The sequence below is a fragment of the Anser brachyrhynchus genome (genome assembly GCF_964034855.1).
Source record: "Anser brachyrhynchus genome assembly, chromosome: 3".
NCBI lineage: Eukaryota > Metazoa > Chordata > Aves > Anseriformes > Anatidae > Anser > Anser brachyrhynchus.
Genome location: NC_137696.1, coordinates 64,697,426 through 64,724,460, shown reverse-complemented (window position 1 = coordinate 64,724,460; position 27,035 = coordinate 64,697,426). Strand labels below are relative to the sequence as shown.

At 40.0% G+C, this 27,035-nt stretch overlaps 2 protein-coding genes across 6 annotated transcripts in view; one reads left to right on the top strand and one right to left on the bottom strand.

Moving 5' to 3' along the window:
* LOC308192145 (uncharacterized protein) overlaps positions 1 to 26,740 on the bottom strand; it is a gene marked incomplete at its 5' end in the record, with an annotated part of 94,789 nt that extends 68,049 nt beyond the window's left edge. For 3 of the 4 annotated variants that reach the window (XM_080585404.1, XM_080585401.1, XM_080585403.1), the window contains one exon: positions 1 to 26,740. This exon is cut by the window's left edge. In XM_080585404.1, coding sequence (XP_080441530.1) covers positions 26,132 to 26,740 — 609 coding nt within the window. In that variant the 3' untranslated portion in view covers positions 1 to 26,131. The other variant, XM_080585402.1, reaches the window with a different exon arrangement.
* Positions 1 to 27,035, top strand: part of PDE7B (phosphodiesterase 7B) — a 179,502-nt gene that overhangs the window by 68,044 nt on the left and 84,423 nt on the right. The window contains exon 1 of one of the 2 annotated variants that reach the window (XM_080585394.1): positions 26,648 to 27,035. The exons of the other annotated variant lie outside the window; for it this stretch is intronic. Coding sequence (XP_080441520.1) covers positions 26,798 to 27,035 — 238 coding nt within the window. The 5' untranslated portion in view covers positions 26,648 to 26,797. Of the gene's footprint in view, positions 1 to 26,647 lie in introns of those variants that run through there. 2 annotated transcript variants of the gene reach the window in all.

Here is a 27,035-nt window from a genome sequence, read left to right as displayed (position 1 = left end):
AGCTCCAGGAGGATAGCAAATAAACCTATGACTAGCACTCTGCCTGGGGGAGCACATACACGTAACACAAGTAAATCCCAGGTTTTGCTTCCCAGACCCCCTCCCTTACTTTTTTTTTTTTTTTAATAGACACTTAGATAGAGTAGAGAAACAGTTGCTTGATTATCTCGTATCTTATTTCATGGTATTTGTCACATGAGTTACTGCTTATCCCCTGTTGGAAAAAAGATTTCAAGTGCCTATTCAGTCTGCTGCCTCACAGTTTGATTTTTTCTCATGCCTAACCTTGTGCCTAAACATGGACTGCATTCACGTAACTTCCCATCTTCTTTGTCCAAACTGTTATGAGTGGGATGTGTTCACCCGAAGTACGTGTTGTACAGAAAAGTGCTGTGACTAATATTGGTGTAATAATTCTCTCTCACAAAATGGGAAAGTGGGTAAGAAACAATTTAGAGATGTTAATGGGACCAAACTGGAAAGTAAAACACTTACCACAGTTTTGCAACCAGCTATGCCTTTATGATAGCATAGGTATAATGATATGTCCAAATGTAGGATTTCCAAACTTTCATTTAAATTGTTCAAATTTGTACTTTGTGGTTTGAATTCATCTCTAGCAATTAATCTTTGTTTCTTTAATTATTACTTCGTGATACCTTGTAATTTCACAGTCTGTGCAATTTCCTACAGATTACTAGGTAGCTACCCTTAGTAAGAGTGATTTATGCCTGAGAAAGCCGTGGAGTTCCTGTGCTCGCAAGCTATCAGTCCCTGGCTTTAAATGTTTGCAAGTTTCTCAGCTTGAGAATACATTTTCCCATACTATTCTCTGCTCTGTTTTATAAAAAATGTCTCATCGTATCTTGGACATAAACAAATTTGCTGTTCTGAAATGCTGTTAATAATTTTATCATTCTTGCTAAGAACAGGGAGTATATTATTTGTAGCATTTTTTTTCACCTTTAATATCATAAAGAAAAAACTACAAAATCAAATGCCTGATGTTCTTTGGCCTTGCTAGCTAGGTAGCTAGCTTTCCTTGTTGTCTTTAGCTTCCTTTCTCTGTTTTATAAAATTATAATTTCTAATCTATATCTGTTTCTTTCCTATGCATGTCATATTCCTCAAAGCTTTAAGTTGATCTCTTAGATCATCCCTTGATCATCAAACTACTTAAGCAAGTATTTACATATTCTTACTGAAGCCAAAATATGCGTAGGCTGAAAAATGTTCCAGTGCACGGATCAGTCACAGTGTCTAGCACTGTGCTTGCTCAAGCCCTGATCTGATACAAATACTTAAGGCTCTGGGCTCATGAAATCATGGAGTGTGACTCTGAATATTATGAGAACTTGATTTAGCAACAAGAAATGGAATTTCTGAATCTCAAATGTCCATGTCAAGAGATTACTGTATTTCTTGCAGAAGACTTTGGAGAGTACCACTTTATTTCCCTTATAGGGCATTCCTCTCACTATACATATGAAATAATGCTAAAGATGGTTGGGATAGTTGTCATCTGACTAATCTATAAAAAATAATAATAATAAAAAAAATTCTACAGCCAGCATCTGATCTTCCCTTCTGTGGTCAGAAAGAATAGAAACAAACTTCCTTAACACTCGGCTCATTGCAAAGCAGATGTCTAAAACTGGTTCGAGGAATCCTGCTGAAAGAGTGCCTGTTTCTCCCTGCGAACTGCTAAGGAAGTTTCTAAGTTTTCAGCATATTTGTAGTAATGTAGATAGCAAATTGTATTCATTTATTGAATTATTTTTTTCTCATTGCTTTTCTGAAGTCTTAATTTCTCCTTCTCTTCTGTGACATAGCTGTAGGATCTCCCCTGACATCTGAATAGCTCCTGAATTTTAGTTGAATAAAGTAAGTGGAAAGCATGATAAAAGACTTTTCATAACTCTGAGTCGTGTAAATTGGCCTGATGGTCACGCTGTCCTGTGAGTAGAAAACTCAACAGTGTCACAGAATGTTTGGATGTGAAGACTGAATTCAGCCAATAACATGTAAAATATGTTTTTGATTTTCACACCATTTTAAATGCAAATGTTATCCCATGGAAACATTTCTAAGGATGGTACTCCATAGCCTGTTGTAGACGGTGTCTCTACATTTGTGTTTTCAATGTTAGCCCAATTTACTTCAGCCTTTTGTTTCTATTGTGAAGCAGTCTCTGAATGCACAAAATGGACTCCTTTCACGTGAAATAAAGCAAGCCACATGCTCTAGGAGCACTTCTAGTGCATTCTAGCTGCTGGTCAGTCCATGGGAATATGTTAGAAATAGGCCAAACTAAATCCTCCAAACCATATATAGTGCAGACATTGGGTCTTCAGCACCAGCTGTTTGACTCTGCTCTTGTGTTGTTCTGCTTGCTTCTATGAACCTTGCCAGAGTCAACACCAGTTATAACTCTAACCCCTTGGCTGCTCTAATACACAGATTTCTGTAACCAACCACAGTTCTTTCAGGACCATTCAGTCCATTCAGTTATGGTTTAACTGAAAATGCAACGAATGTAGATAAATTGTAATTTAAATGGGTTTCAAGCATGTGTTTTCCTGGAGATTGCTTACCTGCTTCCAGTATGCATGCCATCAATTTGTGCATGCAACCTAGAACCTTATATAGGTGTTTCTTATACTCTGAAATGAGGACAAGTTCATGAGGAATGGCAAATGTGATTTAATACAATGTGAAATGCTATCATTACTAAAACATAAGGTAAAATGCCTTTTAACTCTAAGTCAGGATTTCACACCAAGTTTATAGATGAATACAGAGCAAATCTGATTTAACACTTAATTCAGATGAATTAATAATATTCCAGGCCTTTGTTTATTGACATTAATTAATGAAATCCTCACATTTTATTCATGCATATACAAGATGTAAATTAATATTGTAGCATCTTTTATATATATAGATATATATATAAAACAAACAGTGTTAATGAAAAGAACTCAGAAATGCTAGCATCATACACTTTATAAGTAGAAATTTCTTGAAAGAAAGCAAGGACTAATGATCTGAAAATAGTGATGGTAATATCCTGACATCAAAATCATATAGCATTATATAACAAGAAATATATTATCATGATGATAGAAGAAGAGAGATTTATTTTGAGTGTCTTTCAGCCAGTTAGATTACAGTAGGTAAAGATAGGTCCTATAGATATAAGTATTTTTGTCCTGTTGTTGTTATTAAGTACTATTTGAAATCATTGACATCATCTTTAAAGGAAGCTTCTGTATTTTCGCTCCATGAACTGTGTTTCAGGTTGTTGCAGAAGTAGAAAGACAAATTTATAGTTAAGGTACATGACTGGGCACTTCATCAAGTCCCAGCATGTGCTGGCACTTTGATCATTGAGACAGGCATTTATCAAGAGACAGGTCATTGTTTGTCTAAGAAAAAGACAGAAAATGTACCTCCCTTAGTTCTAACAGCCCTGAAAGGATTTTCTAATGGAACCTAATGTTTTTACCTACTGGTTTCCACAATTTCATATTTACAGACTTGGGTCAGCATCTGCCATGCAACAAAATCATAGTTAAATTGGTATTATCTTGCTTTGCTACAGAAACCTCAGGTCAAGTTGCCAATACATCCGGACATTCTGTTAATGTTCAAATAAAATTATGGAAGGAGTTGGGAGGATAAGAAAGTAAGCTAAGGGGTAGAACAAATTATTTGAGTTCTCAGTAGCTACACGATGCAGCATCAATAGCAGTCACTGACAGAGCTCTGCTGGAAAAGGAAGATGAATGGGCAGATGCTCCATTGTAATTTCTTCCTATCAGCAGAGAGCATAACACAGGCATTAATCCACTGGTTCAATCAGAGGTAATAACACGTCCAGGGAGCTACCATTTCTAAGATGCAAGTGCAATTGCTGTCATTGTACATTTGTCCTAAAGGGTTCCCTAGGCAAGTGCATGTCACAATATTTTAGAAGCCAAAAGAATCCAAATTCATGTGACTTTAATTATTAACATATTTCCCTTTTCTTAAAAAGAAGGAATGGAAGCATCATAAATCATGATGTCTAATCTCATTTATTTTCTGTTTTTTGAGAGCAGCACTCAGGGCGTTTGAAGTCTGTGTATTATTTGTTTCACGGGGGAAAATGACATTATAATAACCCTCAGAACAGTTTGGAGAGAAAATTCTGTTGTTTTTGGATATTTTTTATTTTAATCCAATCCAGTTTCTCTGTGCCATGAAAGAATCTGTGTTTGGTTTAAGCAGAACCATCTTAGATACCACAGTTGCTTCAAATTGTGCAGCTCATTGAGACAAAACAAAAAGTCTCTTGATAATTGATGACTGAATAAACAAAGAGGAAACTGAAGGCAGATGTGTGCTGGAAAGCTTTTTGAAATCCTACGATGGGATGGGGGAGAGTTTGATTTTGTTTTTAATCAGAAGCACCACAATTCTCTCTTTAGCCTGAACATTTCCTCCTTGACATTTTTTGTTCTTAATCTGTGTTGGGGAGGGCGTTGCTGATGTTTAATTTTAAGTGAATTTCCAGTAGTAAATCTAGAAAGGTTTTAGGCTGGCAGCTGTGCAGATTCAAGCCCTCCCTCTGCAAAACAGGCTCTGAAGAGGGAACAGTATAAATCCCTCTAATACTGTCCTGCCAGAAAGCTTCTTCCTCGACATGGAAAGATCATCTGTAGGAATTACTGAACTACTAGCACCTTCATCCATCTGTTTTTTGTATTCTTTCTGAAACTGCCTGAAAAGTAGTGAGATGTGTTGCAGGATCTCCTATTATGGACACATTTAAATCCCTCGGTAGGAGCAACACCAGAAGGACAGGTCCACATAAGCACAGCCCACAATTCAGCTCCTGTCTTTATTTCTCCTCCCCCTATCCCTGCTTCTCTTCTACTCAAAAACTCACTTGCCTTTGATAATGAATACATGTCTAAGCTGGCTGGAGAAAGTTTCTTCAGAAATATTTGACAAAAACTGTCTTCTTGAAATTGGATTGTGTAATTACACTACAGTAAAAGATGAAAATTTGAGAGCGAAATGCAACAACTTCTAGTGAAAAACCTTTAGCCAGTAACTAGCTTCAGACTCAGAAGAGTGCTATGGCATTTTACAGATGTGGTCACTGAAGGACTGTATACTTTGGTCTTTTATGTGGGATGTGCATCACCATGTCTGTCAATGAGTTACTCCAGCATATGACAGGAGCCCCTGGTGACACCTCACAGCAAGAACAGCTTGGCTGAATCATGTCAGTCACAGAGGAAAACAGGATAATGACATAGACATGCTAAAGTTCACCTGAGGAATTCCTACTGCATCTCTGAGTCAAAATTTACCAGGTGGCAACTGAAATTTTGTTTGTGGGAGAAAATGAGCACTAACTTTCTCTAAACAATAGAAACAATCCCTGCAGAATTCAGAAACTTTTTGACAAAAAAATATTTCATAGCCAAAAATTCAGTTTTCTACCTAATTTCTTGTTTGAGCTCGTTCACAGAGATCTAGTAGGTTGGATCTTTATGCAAATGCAGTGACCCAGCTTTATGGTAATAATTTACCTGACATTAAGTAAGATGGAGTTAACACATGGACATGGATGACATAATGGGAATGATGGAGTTGATTTAGAAAGTGCCCACATCAATGCTAGGTCAGTGCTATTGTGTTGTTTGTGAGTGTCCTGCTGATGGAGGAGCTGGCTGCTAGACAAGATAAAAACTTTGCTCTTAACTCCCTGTGCTCACTGATGATGCTGTGGTATATATTTTGTGAAAGCAGCTATTATGACACTCTAAAAAAGGACTTCTTCAGCTGTAAAATAAGTAACTTGGTCTTTCGTTCTCTTTAGTTCTTGGTGCAATGTGTCGCAACACATCATTCTAAATCAGATTAAATTGGGCAAGGGACAAGAATGAAGGAGGGTTTTAGTCATCCTACCCCCTCTTCAATTGGCCAATGCAACAGCTGCTCCCATGTTCCTGTGAGTGCTGCTGCATGAACACTTGACAGTTACCCTTTAATTATAATAAAAAAATAGGTTGTTTTTAATCAGTTTTCCCAAAGCCAGGCCATCAAAATGAGTGTATCTGTCTTGATAGAACAGTTTTTATCTGCATTTTCCCCTACCCGCATAAAGCTACCCTAAGATCTTGGCTGGTATATAATGCAAGACTTTGTGGCAAGATATTTGTAATTTCTCCTAGGGGAAATATCACGTCAATTTTTCTCTAAGTCCCAGCGTGTCTGAGACATGCAAATGTCAATTCAAAGGGTAAGCTCAAATATGTATCCACTAAGTAAAGTGGCAAAACTGGAATGGGGAATTGGCAGGTTCTGTCTTCTATAGTTACCAAGTATTGAAACAGTCACTCTAGTCACAGTAGGGCTTTGCAAGCATCTGCATATAGCTTATCGGCCAGTTAGAGAAAGAATATGAGGAAACTAATGACAAACTGTCCGTGTTCACTTGAGGACCCTCACTCCTGCATTTCATTTGGCTCACAAGCACTTGACCGACTGTTAAGCCACAGAGAGTTACTGTAAATCCAGTCTAAATTGAAAATAAATAAATAATCACTTTAAAAGACAAAAATAAATTATTTTTTTAAAATTACAGCATAATCTGTTCCAATTAAAATTCCATGCTACTGAAGAAGCATTTCTACACTATGGTCTCTGAACCTGGAGTCCCCATAAAGTCATGTAAAGAAATGCAAGAGCAGCCTGTGAAGTACAGATGAGATACCCATTCTCCCACATCACAACTGTGACACTACAGTCTTCACACACTTACACGTACATACACCACAAACTTTGAATTTATTTTACACAATGGCACAACATCAGCAGGGAGCAGACAGGGTGGTCCTGCTCAGCTCACCTCATGCTGCAGATAAGGCATTTTGGTGGGAGCTACAAGCTGTGGAAGAAGCATTGCCTCAGGCAGACAATGAAATTGAATCTGTCCCTCCTCATTTTATGGATAACTCATGAAAATCATAGAATAGAGTGGTTTGGGTTGGAAAAGACCTTAAAGGCCATATAATTCCAACCCCCTTGCCACGGGCAGAGACATCTACCACTATGCCAGGTTGCTCAAAGCTCTATCCAACCTGGCCTTGAGCACTTCCAGGGATGGGGCATCCACAGCTTCTCTGGGCAACCTGTGCCAGGGCCTCTCCACTCTAAGAGTAAAGAATTTCTTCCTAATATCTATACTAAATCTCACCTCTTTTAGTTTAAAACCATTTCCCCTTGTCCTATCACAACACTGCCTGACAAAGAGTCCCTCCTCAGCTTTCCCGTAGGCCCCCTTTAGGCACTGGAAGGCCGCAGTAAGGCCTCCCCAGAGCCTTTTATTCTCCAGGCTGAACAACCCAAACTCCCTTGGCCTGCCTTCATAGGAGATGTGCTCCAGCCCCTTGATCGTCTTTGTGGCCCCTCTCTGGACCTGTCCTAATAGCATCCACGTCCTTGTGCTGCAGGCCCCAAACCTGGATGCAGTATTCTAGGTGGAGTCTCACAGCAGCAGAGCAGAGGTGGGGAATCACCTCCCTTGACCTGCTCGCCACGCTCCTTTTATGCAGCCCAGGATACAATTGGCTTTCTGGGCTGTAAGCACACATTGCCGGCTCATGTTGAGCTCCTCATCAACCAAAACCCCAAAGTCCTTCTCCTCAGGGCTTCTCTCAATCCATTCTCTACCCAGCCTGTATTTGTGCTTGAAAATGCTTAACTACTATGTAAATTCCATGTGCAGTTTTATTATTATATAAAGGGAACATCTTTTTATATATAGAAGGTTTGTTTTTTTTTTCCCTGATCATATTTTGTAATGGCCACCACTGGAGTCTGTGATGAGCTGCAACTTGTACCTGGTATGCACCAGCCAGACTGGACTGAACACAAGTAGAGTCTGATAGATGAATGCTTCATGTCTGATGCAAGTAGGATGCAAACAGGAAAACAGCAGTGTTTTCTGAGATCTGCCCCAATTTGAGGTGTTTCTGAGCATACTTATACTCAGATCTTTCAGACACCTACTGGGTTTTATGGTTAAAAGCACCCAAGCAAAAAAGAAATTTGTAACAGGCACAATGATGAAGCATTTTCAGTGTCAAACAAAAGCTAAGGGGGAATTTGCAGGGTCTTACCCTTGGATTTAAGCACAAAGTCCTATCAGGAATTCCTAAGTCCCATTTCAGGAACATTTTTTGGATCTAGTCCTTAATATCCTGATGGCCTATTGCATGCTTTCACATTCAGTAAGAAACAGCCAGATAAGTCTCATCTGCAATAACCACACATGGCAGCTGTAGAATGCTACTGATCATCAACAGTCTTCAATTATTAATAGAAGTTTTATTAGCCATTAGTTAAAAGCTTCTCTTTTTCTGGCAAAGGGCTGGGAAGATAATTTTTCTTTCTAGCAGTAGATGTTTTTAAAGTAATAACCCAAAATTTAAACCAGATTTAAATATATTAAATGCAAATCCCCAGATAATTTGCACATTATATAGCTAAATTGCTACATAAATAACATATCAAATAACTGTTTCTATTAAAGAATATCCCAAACACTTCTGTCAGGAAATTCATGCCTTGTTTTTCCACTCTATAAAACTGTTTTTATTCTAACGCAGTACAAAATGTTTCTGGACAAACTTCATTCACGTTATCTTCTAATCCATTCTTAGGAAGCATTTTAATGATAACACCTGCTGTTATAACAACAATTTTCAGTCTTTATTACTTATGAGATCTAGGGCTAATCAGAAATGTAATGTTTCACTGTATTTGAAAGTGATTGATCCCAGTATATAAAAAGCATTTTTTTTTCCCAGTGCAAGACATTTCAGCTTTTATACTTTGCAACTCCTGGTATTAACAAGAACCTGGAATGAAATCAGTGCAAATCAGAAATATGCACTGAAGATTTCCTATATGTATTTGCTGCTTTGGCTCTCACAGGAGAGCCTGCCCCTGCATTCCTCAGCTACATTATCACACACTATAAAGAAAGAAGTGCAATGAATGCAGTCAGCTTATTCCCCCCAGGAGTTCCCTCTGGTAGAGTATGTCAAAGTACTCCCAGCCGTCAGTCTGTCAGGTCTGCTCGGATGTTTTGGAAGACAGCGTGCTCTGAATGAGAATGCAACAATAGCAGGCTGAGTTTTCAGCAGCTAGCACTGATAACTCTGATAAACAGTCTTCTTGAGGTAAGAAGTGACGCATATCAGAGGTTCCTGCCTTAGACGCCAAGGTTATTCGTCATGTAATTGGATATTGTTGGAGAAAACCATAATTAACCGAAATTTAAAGGCATAAGGCAGTCTTGCTGATAATATGTGGTCAAAGATAATCATTCTCTGCTGAATCCACTTTCATCTTTCCTATTCATTTATCTTTAAGAGATGTGACCTAACCAGGTCCTACTTAAACAAAGCTGTGATTTACGGGCTTCATCATTATTGCTAAATTACAGACCTGGGACTCTTGGAATTTCATTGCTCTGTCAGGGTAAAAATTAGACTCTGCTAACTCAGAAGTCCAGGAAGTTATCATTTTACAAGAGTGTGGGACATGTACATCCCCCAACAGATGCAGAAGTAGAGTAGTGACTACTTGCTAGTGAGTAGAAGTAGCTATAGTGAGTACTTGCTATTGCCATCAAGTTCTGCCTACACATTGGCCTATTTCATCCTACAATACAATAAAAACTCCAGATGCCATACAGGTGGAGTCAATCATTAACTGTGCCTGAATTTGCCAATTTCATGTGACCCTGGGCTGCCCAAATGCTGGGAAACCTCACAAGACCCGGGGAATCTGTTACTCCTGTCCTTACCTCCCTCTGGTTTCCACTTCTGCTCTCTGGCTGCCCCACTATCCCTCTGCTGAAGTTGTGTTAAAGCTGAGTCCCTAGGGACTGTAATGGAAGTTTTTTTATCACACCACTCATTGGCTGACCCAGGAGATTTGAGGAAGTAGCTGACTCGTCTGCTCCGTTTTGTTGAGGCAATTGGTCAGTGGGTGGGAGATCTGCTGCTTCCAGGAAGCAAAGGACTATCACATCACAATAGGTTCTAGCTCCTGCCCCCAGGGAAACAAACACACAAAAGCTCACAGAGTTACACCAGACAACGTAATTCTGACTCCAGCCAGCTGCAAATCCCAGTAGCCTTGTCCTTCACTTCTTTTGGCACCAGAAAATTGATACCCATCTCCTCATTTAATTCTTTGCTGAATCATGTGATAGGAAGCCAAATTCCCACTTTGCTCTCTCTTTCATACGCTAATACACATTTTGTGTTTCTCACTATAAACATCCGCAAACCATCCATATAAGCATTTTGAAACCTTAATGTAAATGCTATATGCTACCTTTAAAGATAGGGGTTTTTGTTTAAACAGTTTTTGGTTGTTCATTTTCTTTTTCAAATTCTTAGTATGGCAACCATACATATAATACATTCTTCCCTAATGGCTACACAAATAAATGAGGCTTTGGCTTTTCTCCAGATATTTTCCCATTGTTAAAAGGAATATCTGTTTTTAGACCCTTTCCCGTTTTTCCGTAAAGGTAGCCTTATCTTCTTGGTTCATCAGTTACACTTCGTTACTGATGTGGAACTCAGGCTCTTTGAGGTAGCCTTTCCTGTAATTACTGTTTCTGTCATCAATTGTCCCCTGAAACTTGGGCTATGTAATTCCTTAGGCTTCACATTAGGATTCAGTGTAATTCCTTAGGCTTATATGGGGAAAAAAAAATCTACCGGAGCTCTTAGGAGATATTTAATTTTGTTGTCTTATCATTATGGAATAGCTGTTAATGTTTGTAAGCCCTTTTTCCATCATTGTCTACATGTGGAAATAGATAACCCTGGCTGAAGTTCTAGATTGGTTTTGGTGAGTGAAGTTAGAAAAGAGTTTTGAGAGACTGATACTGAGCCAAAATATCAAGACTCATAAGATTCTAGGCTTGTTTAGTCATGTTTATGCATAGATCCAACATACTTTCATGCATATTTTTTCACACATAGATCCAACATATTAAATACACTTACAAAGAAATTATGGAACTCTGTAATAAAAATCTCCCAGTTCTGAAGCCTGAGCAGTATTCTCTCACTTCATTAAATCACTACATAGAAGGAATTCTATCTAGGAGAAGAAAAGAAGGTAAAAGGATTTTTAAAACAGGAGGCAATGGGCAATAAATGGCATCAGTAGTATAGTGGTGGAATTAAAGAATGCAAATGAGGGGTCTCAGCTCTAAAGAAAGAATATATATTGCACAGTGCTGACAGTAGTAAATTCTGTTCACATTCTGTGCACATAGAGGCTCATCCTGAGGTGAGCAGCATGCTTTCTCCTTACGTCTTTTGTACCTTTATATGTCCAGAGTAAGAATGTTTCATAGCTGAGGCTTTCTGACAGCCTACAGAAAGACACAAGGATTTTGAGAGCTCTTTTCAGCTCATAGTATAGCAATGAAAATACCTCACATGAATCACTGATTATTTGTGTTTGCTCTATTGGAGCCACAGGTGATTAGCTCAAGAGTTTCTTCTTCTATGAAGAGAAATAGGAATGAGAATAAGAAAGGGTAATAAAAGAGGATATTAAGAATTTGAGGGGGCTCACATGTGAAGAATCAGACAACTGAGACATTTTTCACTTGTCTGCTCAAAATTTTCTTATGCCATTCTACTGAGGAGTTGTATTTAAAAACAGCACATCCTAATCATAGGGAAAAAAAGAAAAAAAAATGTTTAAAACACTTGATTGCAATGGGTGTCCAACCTTCAGTTTTTAAAAATGAGCAGAGGTAATTCAGACAGAGGGAATTCCATGTTACCTCATATTTATGGTTTTAATTCTCAATGTCCTACAAGTGCACATGTAGGAGTGAGTGTTTTTTTTGCCTTGTCTTTCTATGAGTGCACAACATACATACTGCATATACATGAGTATCAGTAGGGGGATATGTTTTCTAGAAAATATACAATGCTCATTGGGCAGTATTGAATTAATAAAAAACGAATAAATGAATGAAGAAAAATCACTAAATAAGACATGCTCTGTGAATGCAGAGACTATTCCACGATGTGGGAGGAATTAGTCCAGCCAAGAAACGTAATACTATGTATTTAAGGAAATTTGGCTCTTTAAGGAATGATGATGCCTTTTACTCAGCTATTACACCTTTTTTAGCATAACTTAAAACCTCAGGCAATGATTTTATGATACCAATGTGTAACTCCTTAAAAAGATATCCTTCTTAGTCAGATGATAATTATTCATTAGTTCCTGAAAATCAATTAATTTGGGTACTTCAGACTGGGTTGTCTGGAATAGGGACACCCAAATCATCAGTCTTCTTAGAAATCTGCAGCTTCTATGCTTTAAAATCTATTATCTTATAATGAAAAGGGATTAAATACATTTACATGCTTTTTAATGTAGCACAATTGGAGGATTTCTATGTAAGCTCTCAGCAAAATTTAACAAATTGAAACAAATATCTTCTGTAATGTGGAAAATATTATACATGAATGCATGTAAATTGTTTATAGATATTGATAATGACAATTTTTCAAGTTCTATTACTGCACATTAGTATTGCCCAGGAATGAGCCACTGTTGCTGGCTGGAGCAGAATGATCACATACAGGAATTTCTGCCTCCCTACCTTAATGTTTTGCAGCTCTTCATACAGATTAGCTTATGCTGAAAAGTGTTTCAGCACTAGCTTTTCCCAGAGATGCACATCCCTTCACTCAGCAAACTGGCTTGCCTCAGCATCAGCAGCATTTTTTTTTGGTAGTTAGCTAAGCACAAGGATCAGTTGCAGGTAGTTTCAGTGCTGCAGCATGCAGTGCTGCTGATAGGCCAGGCAGGGTAGCTTCTGACAGCATGAGCGGGTCTGGCTTCCAGAGCATCTCTGCCTCCAGCCAGGCCTATGGTTTTGCTCAACACAGTCTGAGCTGCAAGTGAGGGCTGTGGCTGCCTTTTCTAACAGCTTCTATTCAGTTGACCTATCAGTCATAATTGGGGCTGAAATAAAAGATGAAGCAGGTAAGCACTCTTCTCTATGGTAAATTAAGGGAAATGTCTTGTCGCAAACAATACACAGAGCCCTCATTACTTGTCACCATTAAAGTTTATTTTTAGAATTGGTCCTTAGCCCACTTCTCTGACCAAAATATTGCTTTGGTCACCATACTATTTTAAAATTTCCCTCAGAATAGAGCCAAGTTACATGGATAAAAATAGCCTTTGTATCCATCTCTTTTCAGTAGTGGCCACTCCTCAGCCATGGGTGGACAGCAGAGCTGGTAGCTATTACCTTAATTTGTAACAGTTTCCTCATCTAATAGGCCAGATATTATTGGCAAGACAACACAAAATAATAAAAGAGAAAAAGATGTTCGAGTGCAAAAGGGAAAAAACAAAAAAAATCTTTGAAATACTTCTTCAGAATAAAAGCAGCCATAGACGTTATTGACACTTGTCAATAACAAGTGGACTGACACCTGGACATACCTAACACCACTTGTACCTGCTGCTGTGGTTTTCAGCAGTGGTTGCAAGCACTCTGTCCCTGTCCACACGTGGCCCAGGAGAAGGCTACACACATCTTGCAACCTGAGATGCAAGCGTGGAGGTCAGCTGGGGATATAACACTTTCAAGGTCATGCAGAGCTGCCACTGCTACCTGTCATGACTCACAGGCATTGCAAAGTGATAAACTCCTACTCGGCTCCCTGAAGAAAACACCATCGTTTCTGAAGTGTGGTAACAGTGTTACATTTCAACATGCATTTGTTTTATGTGCACTCCTGCCAATTACACTTACACTCTAAGGGTGACCATATAGCTATAAATTATAATAGTTCAGAATAGCTGTTTGAAACCAGGTCCTTAAAAATATGTCAGCATCTAAGAGTTATAAGGCCTCTGTTACCAAGCTATGTTAAAGGTTTATTGTTCATGGCATATTTATGTTTGCTTTCTTCCTCTGAAGTAATACTATTCCCGTGTTAACCATAAGAAAACAGTTACAGCTATACAACATGGTAGGTATAATTCTCTATAAGCTACCTAGTCCTGGTTTCCTAATCAGCCAACATTATCCAGTGTAGCATGGTGCTTTTGCAGCTTATATCCGTGGTCTTCTTCACAGAGAAATCAGGGCAAGAGAGAAGGGAGAAGTAGGCTCCAGATCTCATCCCAGCACTGAGCTATGTCACATCAAACCTGGAAGTTTGGAAGAAACCTCCTGAGTTTAGGCAGCTTAGATGTAGCCAGAGGAATTTCTTAGGATCATGCAAGCAACATGTGACAGCAGGGAGTTAACTTGTATCTACTCATTTAAAAAAAAAAAAAAAAAAACCACTACTTGCTGAGGGTGTATGTAATGTGTGGCATATCTTTTGGATGCTCTTGTGCTGACATCTGTAGAGATGTAAGACCATTAGAAAAGCACATTTCTTTGTCTATTATTTCCCCACAGAGAATGTCTAAAGGAGAGGGAAAGGGAGTAAATGCCATTAATAAAATGAACCCCCATAAATAAGAGAAGTTATTGTGACAGCTGCTGAAAACAAGACTGTTTTAGTTATTCTCTTATGAATATTCATACAGCCATTATCACTGCTGTTTTCTAAAACTTTGAAGTCTGAGTTTGTAAAATTTATACTTTCATAGAATCACAGAATCACATACTTGGGTTGGAAGGGTCCTTAAAGATCACCCAGTTGCAACCCCTCTGCCATGGGCAGGAATGCCACCAGCTAGATCAGGTTGCCCAAGGCCCCATGCAGCCTGGCCTTGAACACCTCCAGGGATGGGGCCTCCACAGCTTCTCTGGGCAGCCTGTGTCAGTGCCTCACCACCCTCTGAATAAAGAATTTCTTCCTTATATCTAAATCTCCCCTTTTTTAGTTTAAAACCATCTCCCCTTGCCCTATCATTATCTGCCCAAGTAAAAAGATGTTCTCCATCTTTTTTTACAAGCCCCCTTTAAGTGGGCTTATAGGAACTGAAAGGCCACAATGAAGTCTCCCTGGAGTCTGCTCTTCTGCAGGCTGAACAGCCCTGGCTCTCTCAGCCTTTTTTCATAGGAGAGGTGCTCCAGAATCTCCGATCATTTACGTGGCCTTTATCTGGACCCACTCTGACATGTCCACATTCTTCTTGTGCTGGGGTCCTCAGATCTGGATGCATTACTCCAAGTGGGGCCTCATGAGGGCAGAGCAGAGGGGGACAATCACCTCCCTTGGCCTTTTGGACACTCCTCTGTTGATGCAGCCCAGGACACAGTTGGTCTTCTGGGTTACAAGCACTCTCTGCTGTCTCATGCTGAGCTCATGCTGAGCTTTTTGTCCACTAGAACCCCCAAGTTCTTCTCTTCAGGGCTGCTCTCAATGAGTTCTTCTCCCAGTCTGTGCTCATGTCTGGGATTGCCCTGACCCAGGTGCAGCACCTTGCACTTAGCCTTGTTGAACCTCATTAGGTTCACATGGGTCCATTTCTCAAGTTTGTCCAGGTCCCTTTGTATGGCATCCCTTCTTTCTGTTGTATTGACTGTACCACTCAGCTTGGTGTCATCTGCAGACTTGCACTCCATCCCCTTGTCTACGTCATTGATAAAGATATATAAACAGCACCCGCCCCAGACTGTTCTGTCCCTCCTCCGAGGGACACCACTTGTCGCCAGCCTCCACCTGGACATAGAATCATTGACCACAACTCTCTGACTGTGGCCATCCAGACAATTCTTCATCCACTGAATGGCCCACCCTTCAAATCCATCTCTCTCCAGTTTGGAGATAAGGATGTCATGTGGGACCATGTCAAAGGTCTTACAGAAGTCCAGGTAGATGACATTATTTATTCTCCCCTTGCCAACTGATATAGTCACTCCGTCAGAGAAGGCCACCAGATTGGTCAGGCAGGATTTGCCCTTGGTGAGGCCATGCTGGCTGTAGCAGATCACCTCCTTCTCTTACATGTGCCTTGACATTGCTTCTAGGAGGGTCTAGTTCATGATCTTCCCAAGTACAGAGGTGAGACTCACTGGTCTGTAGTTCCCCGGGTTTTCCTTTCTACCCTTTTTAAAAATGGGAGTGATGTTTCCCTTTTTCCAGTGACCAGGGACTTCTCCTGACTGCCCTGACTTTTCAAATGTGATGGAGAATGGCTTGGCGGTTCAGTTTCATCAGGTGGTCTCTTTTCAAGCAGTACTACTGATATGTTTAAGTAGATAACTTGCAAAGCTTCAAAGCTTTGGTGAGTCCATTTTATTAAAAGAAATATTTAAATTTCTGAATGTTTATTACAATTTATCTTAGTATCTTGGAATTCAGACAGAAAACCTAAGATGAGGATTTTCTCATCAGATTCTTTTGCCTGGAAACAACTGAAGGGTAGCACTTTCCTGACTGTTCTCAGCCTTCCGCTTCTGATCTCCACAGAAACTGAGGATCACAGCTGTCTCCAATATTTATTTATTTAGAGAGCAATGGAACATTTTGAACCTCAAAACAAAAAGAAGGAAAGTTTGGTTGTTTGAATTTCTGCCAAAGATGTGATGAATTCTACTAAACAATTGTTAAACAGCAATTGTTATAATTTAGTGCATTTAGTCTGTGCCAAATGCTACCCCACTATGCATTATTGTAATTTAGGGTGCAAGCAGCCTACCCAAATAACAGCACAAAACTTGGCTGGTTAGATTATCCAGCTATTTGTGCAAGGCTCCTCTTTGAACCAGACACAAGACACAAGTTTTGAGATACAGATATGAGTTTGGGTACTTTGAATTGTATCTTCAGTGACCATCCTATTCAAGATTTAAGTGGCCAAGCTGGGTATCTAAAGTTGTTGTTGTAAAAGTCTCCCTGTTTCTTACACTGAGCTTTGAATGAAAATTAGAACCTGTTTAAAACATCTAGTAAAACGAGGCTCTGACCACACAGACATCTGTTACCAAACTGGTCTAATCCAAACTGATTTGCACACCTACATACACACTGAGGTATATTGGCATTTAGTAATAACAAAACAAAACAACAACAACAAAAAAAGCAATTAGGAAAGTTATACTTGGTTAATGTTGCAGGGAAACTATAAAAATAACTTAAAACTGATGTATATGTTAAATAAAATAAAACATATTTGCCTTTGAGATTTAAATTTATAATCTACTAAGAGTTTTCAATTAAAAAAAAATAATTAACTGTAGTAGACAGATACAAATCACTGAATGTGGATAGTTCTCCTTTACCTTTCTTTCACTCCTGACCATTTACCTCTCCATAGTTTAAAACTGGTTCAACATGCAAAACTCTGCTGGTTCCTCTTACCACGATACATCCCAAACCATTGGTCGCAGCCACAGGAAAAGGCATTAAATTCAGAGCTGTTAAGTCTGTTTTTTGTTGGATCAAAGTTATTTCAGAGCACTACAGAGATGCTATCAAATATTCCTGTCTCTTCTGTGCTCCATATAGCATACCTGCAAGCCACTGATCTCTTTACCCTGCATTAGCATTGTCCAGTGCTCACCCTTACTTCCATATACTTTCAGATAGAAAATGTTCACTAAGATTATTAAAGCTAGCTGAAAATTTTTCAGTGGAGTAGTTTTGCATTAGAAAAAGCAGTGTTAGTTTTTTCAGGAAAAAAAAAATTAACATTTTTTTCAGGGAGGAAAAGTTGCTTCTCATTTCTCATTTTGTTAAGAAAACAACTAGCACCACATTCTGACCTTTTCTGGTAATTTTTGTTCCCTATTGTTTTGTTAATTTATTTAGTTTTTAATATTCTAACATGTTTATTCAAATGTTATTCAAATACCAGGTTAAATGTTATCCAAATATCAGGTTATAGAATCTGTAATTCTAATGCAGTGTTTTAAAGCTATCTCAGCAGAATACTTGCTACATCAAAAGGAAAAAATACTTTCTCAGAAGTAATTTATTGAATTTTTTTAAATTCTGTCTGATGGACATTTGGTTTTAACTTCTAATTTCTAATAAAAAAGAAAATCTGGCATTTCCATGAAACAAATTCTGCTTTCCAACTTGCTACCATTAATACTGTTTTTATTATGTTAGCGATTGTATTCTGAACTAAGGAACTGTGTTTTTTAAATGAAAATATTAAGGAACCAGCAGGCAGTCCTAGATGAGCATGCACTTCTGTTTGCACTGTGTGACTAGAAAAGGAAGTACATGTTCATGCAAAAATGAGACTTAAATAAGTATTTCCTATCGGAGTTATACAAGCACATGTGATGGCATAGTTGGAATCCTGAGATTTAGCTGTTAAAAAAGCAGCTGATGCAGATGGCAAATGTCAGCAAAGGAGATGCAGTTCATTTTCCAATTCATTGGCATAGGAAACTAGTGGTTTAATAGGGTGATAGGCCAACTGATGTTTGATTTTTTTTCCACATAGTCACACAATCTGGTAAAAGTTACATCACTTCCTTGCATGCTAGCCCCACTAAATTGTTTCCTGTGCCAACGTTCCAACCAAGGCTGGAAATACCAGAGGATTTCTTTCCCTTTCTGAAAAGCCAAAGTTAATGGTGGTTGAAACCAGTTTCATCTGGTATTACTTCAACATTGATATTATATTTTAAAAAAACAGCAAAAACTATGTAATGGGTTTCATTGAAGTGCATAAGAAGTTCCTGATAAAAATAACAGAAATAATTTTACTTCAGTTATTTAATATATGCATAGTATTCCACTAAAAACAAGCCAACATTAGCAAGAAGATAAAATAGACCATCATTTAACTTTTTTTTTTTTTTTAGTCTAGTTTTAGGACACAGTAACAAAGATTCTGTAAAATCTCCGCTTCTCAAAATGCTCAGGTTTATGAATAGAGCTAAATGGAAAGTGAATACAGAACTGGGGAGTAGGGTTGTCCCTGGCTCCTTTGAGCACTGAAGTTTTCTTTCCTTGGCTAATGGAGACACACAGTCTTTCAGTAAACTGTTCTGAGTGCAATCGGTACCTTGCAGACTTCAAAAAGAGTGACATTTTGCTAAGTCCATGCTTATAGAGACAAGACACTGCCTATCATTCTAAGAATCTGAGCTTGGTTTCTGAATAAAGCATCTTCAAAGTGCAAAGGCGAGTAGCTGAAAATGCGTGTGGGAAAACACTCTCACATTTAGCATTCTCTTTCCCCCAGAGACTGCTGAAAAGTTTACTGTTGTTCTTATTAGAGGTTTTCTGTCAGCAGAGGGCAAGCTAAAGAGAACAACCCGAAAGTCTTAAAATTCTGAGATGAAGTAACAGGCATGTCTTCCAATTGACTTGACATATGATATTGTGGACCTCAGAAAAATAGATCAAGCACAGGCGGATGTAGTGCCTGGGCTGGAAAGTACTGAACAGATAGTTAAAGGGAAATGGAAATTTCTTCCTGATTCTCCCACCTGAAAACTTCTGAAATCACTTTGCTACTGATGGAAAGAGTTGTTTATGGATGTCAATACTGTGACCAAATCTTACATCTTGATGCCTTGCTAAGGTCTGGAAAAAAAAATACATAGAGTACAGCATTTGCATGGCTGTCTTGTCAGAATAACCTGAATACTTTCTTCTTTTACCACAATTTTGATCAATCAGGCATTTTGTTCAAATAAAGTATCTTACAAGCACTGGGTATCTAGATATATATTCCTGTCATAAGAGCTGGGCAGAGCCCTACAAAATGATGTGTGATTGTCTGGACTGAAAAGCAAATTGTAGCAGATATCTTAGGAAACACTGGAAAACATTTGTGGTTTTACATATGGTCAGGATATCTTGGAAAGCATACTACAGCTGGAACTACATTACTGAGAGCAGCCTGCCCAAATAAGTCTGAGAGAAACAGATTTTCCAGAAAACCTCCCTTCCATCTGCAAACCTAGTGGATGCCTTTAACCAGTTATAGATACTACCTACTCATTTTTTTCTTTCTGCAGCATCAAGACTACATTTGGAGTGAAAGCTCTAGTGAATAAAAAGAACCAACATGTTTGCGTGACTATTAATGGGGTTTGATAGCACAGTCATAAAATGCCAGCACAGTTGTGATACCAGAGGTCCAAAGCTGCTAATACCAGTGGAGTTACATTTACACAAATCCATTTGTAAGAAACGCTAAGATCTTGATTACAGTAAATATGGCCTGATTTTGCAGTCAGGAGAATCTAGGTCAGAGGGAGCTTAGTTTATTCACTATTTTGTTTGTGCATCAGTTAGACCTTTCCCATGACTCCTCATCTCTATCTCCTCTCCATCCCTGCAGCAAATTGCACACGCTGCTGTTATGCATGATGCAAGCAGGGAAAAGCTAAAAGGAAAAATTTAGTGATCAGATCTTGCAATATCTGATTTACAAGTGAAGAAGCAAGCCCTATTGTTCCTCTGCATTTATCACTTTATTTATGTCCCATTTTTTCTTACTGTAATATGCTTTCTTTGACAAAAAATATAAACTAAATAAAATAGATAATGAAGATTTTTTGGCTAATCACTTTATTTTCATAATGGCAAAAGACAAGAAAAGACAAAATCATAGTTGCTAGTGTTTTCCATGTATCATAAAGGGCAAGGACACGATAGGCTATACAGCCACTAATACAATCTCATTGAGGTAATAAGCGAAAGAAGAAATATTTCAAATGTGACACATCTCTCATCTTTCACATTGCTGCCATAATTTTTAGATTCTTATCTTCTACTTGAGAAAATATGTATGCACGTGCTCAGCTTTAAAGGCAGCAGTAATCCTTTTGAATTCATTGAGACTGTTCGATATTAGTGACGTATTTAAGCGATATGCATCTCTCATCTGGTTAGTCCCCTTTTCTACTCAGTCTTTTTTTAAACTGTTCGCAAAAAGGAATCCTGCAGGATGCTGCAGTTACTACTGCTATAGGACAATTAGAAAGATAAATAGCATTTCCACTATCCCATGTAATAAGTTATTATTTTAAGCCTACCTGAATTCTACCTACATTTTCAACTAGATGCGGCTTTCTGAGCCTCCCACTCTAATACCCTTGTTGATTATTAAGTATCCAATGCAAAACCATTACAATGATCACTGCATAAGAGCTTTCTCTGGGGATGGCAAAGAGTTTTTTCCTAAACCTCTTGGCTTGCCTTGGCTCAGGTAAATCTCGCTTGTGTGTCAGAATTCATGGAGGACATGGAGTTTGTCAGATACATCGGGCAATACAATTAAACGTAGAGCTGGCAATTTCCTTATTCCTCCTTTAAAAAAAAAAAAAAGAGTAAAAAGAGTAAATGAAGATCAGCAGCTTATTTTCATTGTTTTCTTATAACTGTTTATAGGTGATGTGACTCTATTATCTCTTATGTCTGTTTTTTCCTTTAAAGCCCCATAGAATGTGGGAGATTTGAAGCATCCTAGTTAATATGCTGAACTTTTAATTCTCCAAAGCAGGCAATGGAAAAATTACACAACCTCACTGTTTCCAATTAGTTATGGACTTCTGTTTATTCCTTTACCACAAACATTTTTGCTTAGTTAGTAGTACAAATTGTTAATCATAAAAATGTGCTATCTCACATGCGCTAAGAATGAAAAAGGAATTGATTCCTTGCCCTACAGAACTCAAGTGATCCTCACTCTTCCATTTCCAGAACCTTTTCCCAAGGAGTCTGATCAAGTATTCACAATATCCACAAGATCACCATGAACCTATAGTGCTGACTGTGTTTAACATTTCCCAGTAGGTGAGGCTCTCAAGGAGTGGTGCTGCATCCAGCTCAGGCAATAATAAACAGTGCGTCCTACCATTCCATTAGAAATTCATCTCACTACCCTTAACAGTGGGTTGGTAGCAGATAAACAAAATCTCCTACTATGTACCTTGAGTACGCATAAAAATATGTAAGTACATTGTTAAGAATTCATAATAAAAATAATATATTAAAATTATGTTAGGGTTGGGGGAAAAAGTTCTGATGCAGGGCTTAGAGAACTTAGCATGTCCAGACTGGAGCAAAGACATAGTAACTGTCTTCAAATAAATACAAAAATATTCATATGTAATAAGGTACCAGTAATAACAGAGGGAGGCAGCTAAGAGCAACTGTTTTTTATTAATAAGAATAAAATTAAAATTATAAACATCTGGAATGAGACAAATGTGGGGTAAAGAATAAGACAATTATACTAAGATTTTTAAAGCAATGAAGAAGCAGGAGCTCATTTTTAAAGCAGGAGGTCATTAGAAAAATTTGTGTAAGCTCTGCACAGCTCTGCCTGCTTATGTTTCCTCTGTCATAACCTCCAATCCTCTCCAGCATTCTTTTCCCTTGTCTTTTCTAAATGTTATTTGTTCACACTCTTATGTTCTCTATTTATGCTGCCCTACAAAAGTGCAGCACCTTTTTTTTCTTTATGTGTTACAATGACATCTCACTATTTGAAATCTTTTAATTTCTTAAACTCACATCACACCCCTGAAGCCTTCTAAAGTTTGATGCCATTGATGGTATCATCACTTGGTTCTGACCCTAGGCAAATGCCTGTCCTATTGTCTCTGTATGAATCTGTGACCCCAAGGACAGAGGCGATTCTGCTAATGAGTGCCATCTAAAGACACATGCTTTACACTTTCTAAAAATCACTATCATAAGATCTTTGAAACTGCTCTCTAAATTTGGAGTACTTAACATTTGCTAATCACTTTTGAAAAAAATGGCAGTCTGTTTTTCCATTATTTTTAATAATGTACTGTATAAATGGACAACATCAGATCTTTTCAGGTATCTAGTTTGGAATGCACTAATGTCAGTTGTGACACAAAGCTGATAGACAATTTCTTCTAGTGATGAATCTGCTATGCTAACAATTTGTGTTTTTCAAACTTTGGCTCTCAGATAGAAGTGCCAGGAAAAACAGAATATAGCTTCTCCTTTATATTGTTCTTTTAATACAGAAAGGCACAGATGCCTCTGCTCTAAGGAAGCTGTCAGCAAAGTTGTAGACTGGAGGTCCCGGCATCACTGACAGTACAGGCAAGCAGGAGGAGGTCACTGCTGGGCAGTGAAGCTTGGGGAGAGAAGCAAAAGGAAAAGGCTGGGGGGCTAGAGGGGAGAATCAAGGATCTTTCTTCACCATTCTTTTTTTACAGCTTTTGTGTGTCTGGCCTGATTTGTTGTGGGAGAGCTGCTGGAGACAGTGTATTTGGCACAGGCCAGGGTAGCTCAAAGCCAAAAGGATGGTGCTATTGCCAGTTTAAACCATGGCTTTTCTTTTCTTTTTTTTTTCCTCTTTCCCACTCCCTCCTTTTTCTTTGAAGAAGGGAAAAGAAAAAAGGGGAAGAAAGGGACTTGCAATGAAAACCAGAGCAGTGGGCTAACGAAGGCCCTGCAGGCTTCAGTAGACTGGAAAGATACACGAGGCACTTCCTCTACCATCTGGCATGCACTTCTGCTGCTGCTGCTCTTGGTACATAGCTTTGGAGTGAATAAGCAAACAAGTAAAACTTTTTAAGACACACCAATTATGAAACACCAGCTATTAATGTGCCAGCTTACTCCCTTCCCTTTTCTCCCGCCGCAATACTCCTTTCCTCAAGTCTTTTCCAGTTCTCATGTCTACCTGTGGAAATAAGCACTGCTTTGTCAGGTTTTCAGAGCTGACTCTGATCGCCTGTCCATTGGCACTACTTCTCAGGAGGAACAAGGCCCAGAGCCAATATATTTATACTACCATTGTTATCACTCCTGCTTCTTTGACTCAAGAAATGCAGTTAGCAGCAATGAAGTGATCCATCTCTGTTCAAAGATTTCCTTCCAATTTTGCTGGAGTTGAGAAGGCAAAAGAGAAGTTTTAGGTGAGCTAACCTTGTTCAAGGACTGCTTTAAATACAGTCACAAATGGCTGGGTACACTTCTGTGTAGGAGTATATGTTTTAATTCTGATGGTTTTTCCCAAGTGCAGTGAGAAGTGTTATGTCGAGGTCACATCTTCAAGCTGCATAAAACATTACAGCACAGCTGAAGTCAGAGAAACACAGAACCTGCAAATTCTGATGATTTTGTCTCTTGAAAGTCTCTGAAAGTGATGCTACAGCTGATTTTTGATACCAAAAACTTCATAATCATATATAGACCTTTCAGGTTTTCTTGTAAGTAGCGCTGATCTGGCTCCACTCTAATCACACACAAAAAAAAAAAAAAAAAGACAAAAGAAAATTCACTTAATCACAGCAGAAATCTTAGATGAGTTAAGGATAATTAATCATTGGATCTTGTACAATTTCAAAGCACAAGTTCAGTAAGAATCAGATGTATTAATTTACAGGTAGACTCATTAATGCCAGACATTTTTTACACAACTTATTTCTTTTATTTGCAACTGCTGATCCTTAAACTGACCAGAAAGCAGGAAGAAAGAAACTACAAGCTATCTAGAGCAGTCACTCTTATTTGACACTATTTGACATCCCCAGAAAAAAAAAAAAAATAGACACAACCTGCTACATTTATTACGTAGTTTCTTGAAATAATACATCTATAACAACAGATCATGTTTTCACTTTGTTTTTTGACTGGCCTCCTGCTTTGCATCTGTAGACTGTAAATGAAAAAAAAGCCTCAACAATTGACTCTTCAGTTCTGACTGCCTGAACATATCCACAAGGCAGGTATGTGTTCAAGTGACCCAACCACAGTCAACACAAAACTTTTCACAATTTTAAGGATATAAAAAGATAGTGTAGATTTTAAAAACTCAGAAGATTACTTATTGCTACAGTCAGGAGATTTGGTGGTTAAGTGTGGTTAAGCACCTAAACATTCAGACATTCATCTAAACATTGGGCTGGGCATGTATCTGTGAATACATTCTCTTCCAAGATATCTGGTATTTTTTGCATGCAGTCAAGCTGGAAATGCCACAAGGATAGACTTTCTTTCACGGTATTCTGGCACTTCTGGCACTTCTGCTTCTGTCCCAGCAGGGAGTAGGAAGTGCAGAGGTAAACAAAGATGAAAAACAATAACTGGAAAAAAAAAAAAAAAGTTAATGTAACTTCTTGTACTTCAAAACCAAAATAAAGTAGTTTGGGGATGAGGTCTAACTTGCTCAGTAGGCGAGTCTGTCTTCAAGCAATTTGTACTTCAGTTGCCTAGTTTATCCCTAACAGAAACAATATTGCTTTAAAAAGTAATTGCACAACATGTACTAATATGAAAAAACTGATATATCCTAATAAGCCATATAACATAAAAACAGTAAAATTTGACTTCTCACAAGATTATAACCATACACGGTATGAATGTTTATGCTTCTGCTACTGTATTGTGTATCATCTATTTGTTTTCTTTGTTCTTAACCCCTTTGTTCCAAGAGTCAGGATATCCTGACGCTAAGGACTCTGCAAAATAACAGTACAACAATGGTATAATTCTTTGGAAGCACTTCACGATTTTCAAGACAGAGTCAACTGAAAGTGTGGTATGCTAGCACTACAGCACTGCAGCCTACAGTCAAAATAAGGCTGGTTTTTGGAAAACAGTAGAGTTGCCAGTTCGAGGTGGGAACATTCAGATAAGTGTGGCAGACGGTCCTAGAGCAGAGGAAACATCACGTTGCATGCAAGGAAATACTATAACATCCACTAAAATGCAATTAGGTCTTCTGTGATTTTACTGAAAGCTAAGCACAGGTTCAAGAGACTACCTTTCCTGTAAGGAGTAATGGCTCGGGGACAGACCAGTACCAACAGCAACAGTTTGTATAAAGGCAAAATAAATGAAACTTCTGAAGAGTGAGGCACCTCGGGGTCCTGGGTGGCTGTGGTGCTGGCCAAAGGCAGCGGCCACGCTGAGGCAGGTGCTGGCCGGGCCCCGCTCAGCCCTGGCACGCCAGCCACCTCATTTCTGTAGGAGACAGAGCGCTCACCCAAGCCTTTTACCTTGTTGTTAAAGGCTTGCGGTGAATAATTGTCTTCTCATTGGAGCCTGCGAGTGACCACGGCCACCAGGCAGTGGCCTAATGCGAACCCACTCAGGTGGCACTTGCCGCCAACGTAACGGGGAGACCCCTACACACACACATACACACACACTCCCGCTTTTCGGTAACGGCCCGCCACCCGCTGCCTTCCCCCGCTCTCCTTTTTGCCCCCTTTCCCCCGGGCCGGGCTCTGCCAGCAGGGCCGCCCCGCTCCCCGCCGCCGAGCTGCCCGGTCCGGGACGCGAACCCGTGACCCCGCGTGCTGCGCTCGGGAGGCCCAAACCCGCCCGGGCCCCGCAGCCGGGGGCGCGGAGGAGCCCTCACGGCAACGCCGCGGGGCCCGAGGGGCGACCGCCCGGCCCCGGCCCCGGCCGCTCCGGGCTTGATCCGCGCTGCGCCAGCCCCCGCCGGCAGCAGGGGCCGGAGCCCCCGCCCCCGCCCCCGCCGCGGGGCTCGGCGCTGCGCGGCGCCGGCATGAGCCGCGGCTCCGCGCCTGCCCGGCAGCCGCTTCGCCTGGCGGCGGGCTGAGGGCGCGCACGGGGCGGCCGCAGCAGCGCGGCCGGGGCCGGGGACCCGGGGTCCCGGGGAGCCGCGGGGCCGGGGCCGGGGCCGGGGCCGGGCGGCAGCGGGGCGCGCCCCCTGCGCGGGGCGGCGGCGGCGGGCGGCCGGGCGCCCCCGCCCCGCTCTGGATGCCCATCGCGGCTGCTCGGGCCGGGGGGTGGCTGCGGCTCCCCGGCGGGGGGCGCGGGGCAGGATGCCGGTGCTGGAGCGCTTCTTCCCCGCGGCAGAGCCGGGCAGGAGGAGGAGGACGGGGGAAGAGCCGATGCCCTTTCCCATGGGCAGCCTGCCCGGTTATCAGCAGGGGACCCTGGCCTGGGACTTGCCCGAGATGATCAGGATGGTAAAGCTCGTTTGGAAATCCAAGGGGGAGCTGCGCGGGGCGAAGCACAGAGGGGTGCTGGAGAGCGACGATGCCCTGGGCGGCTCGGCAG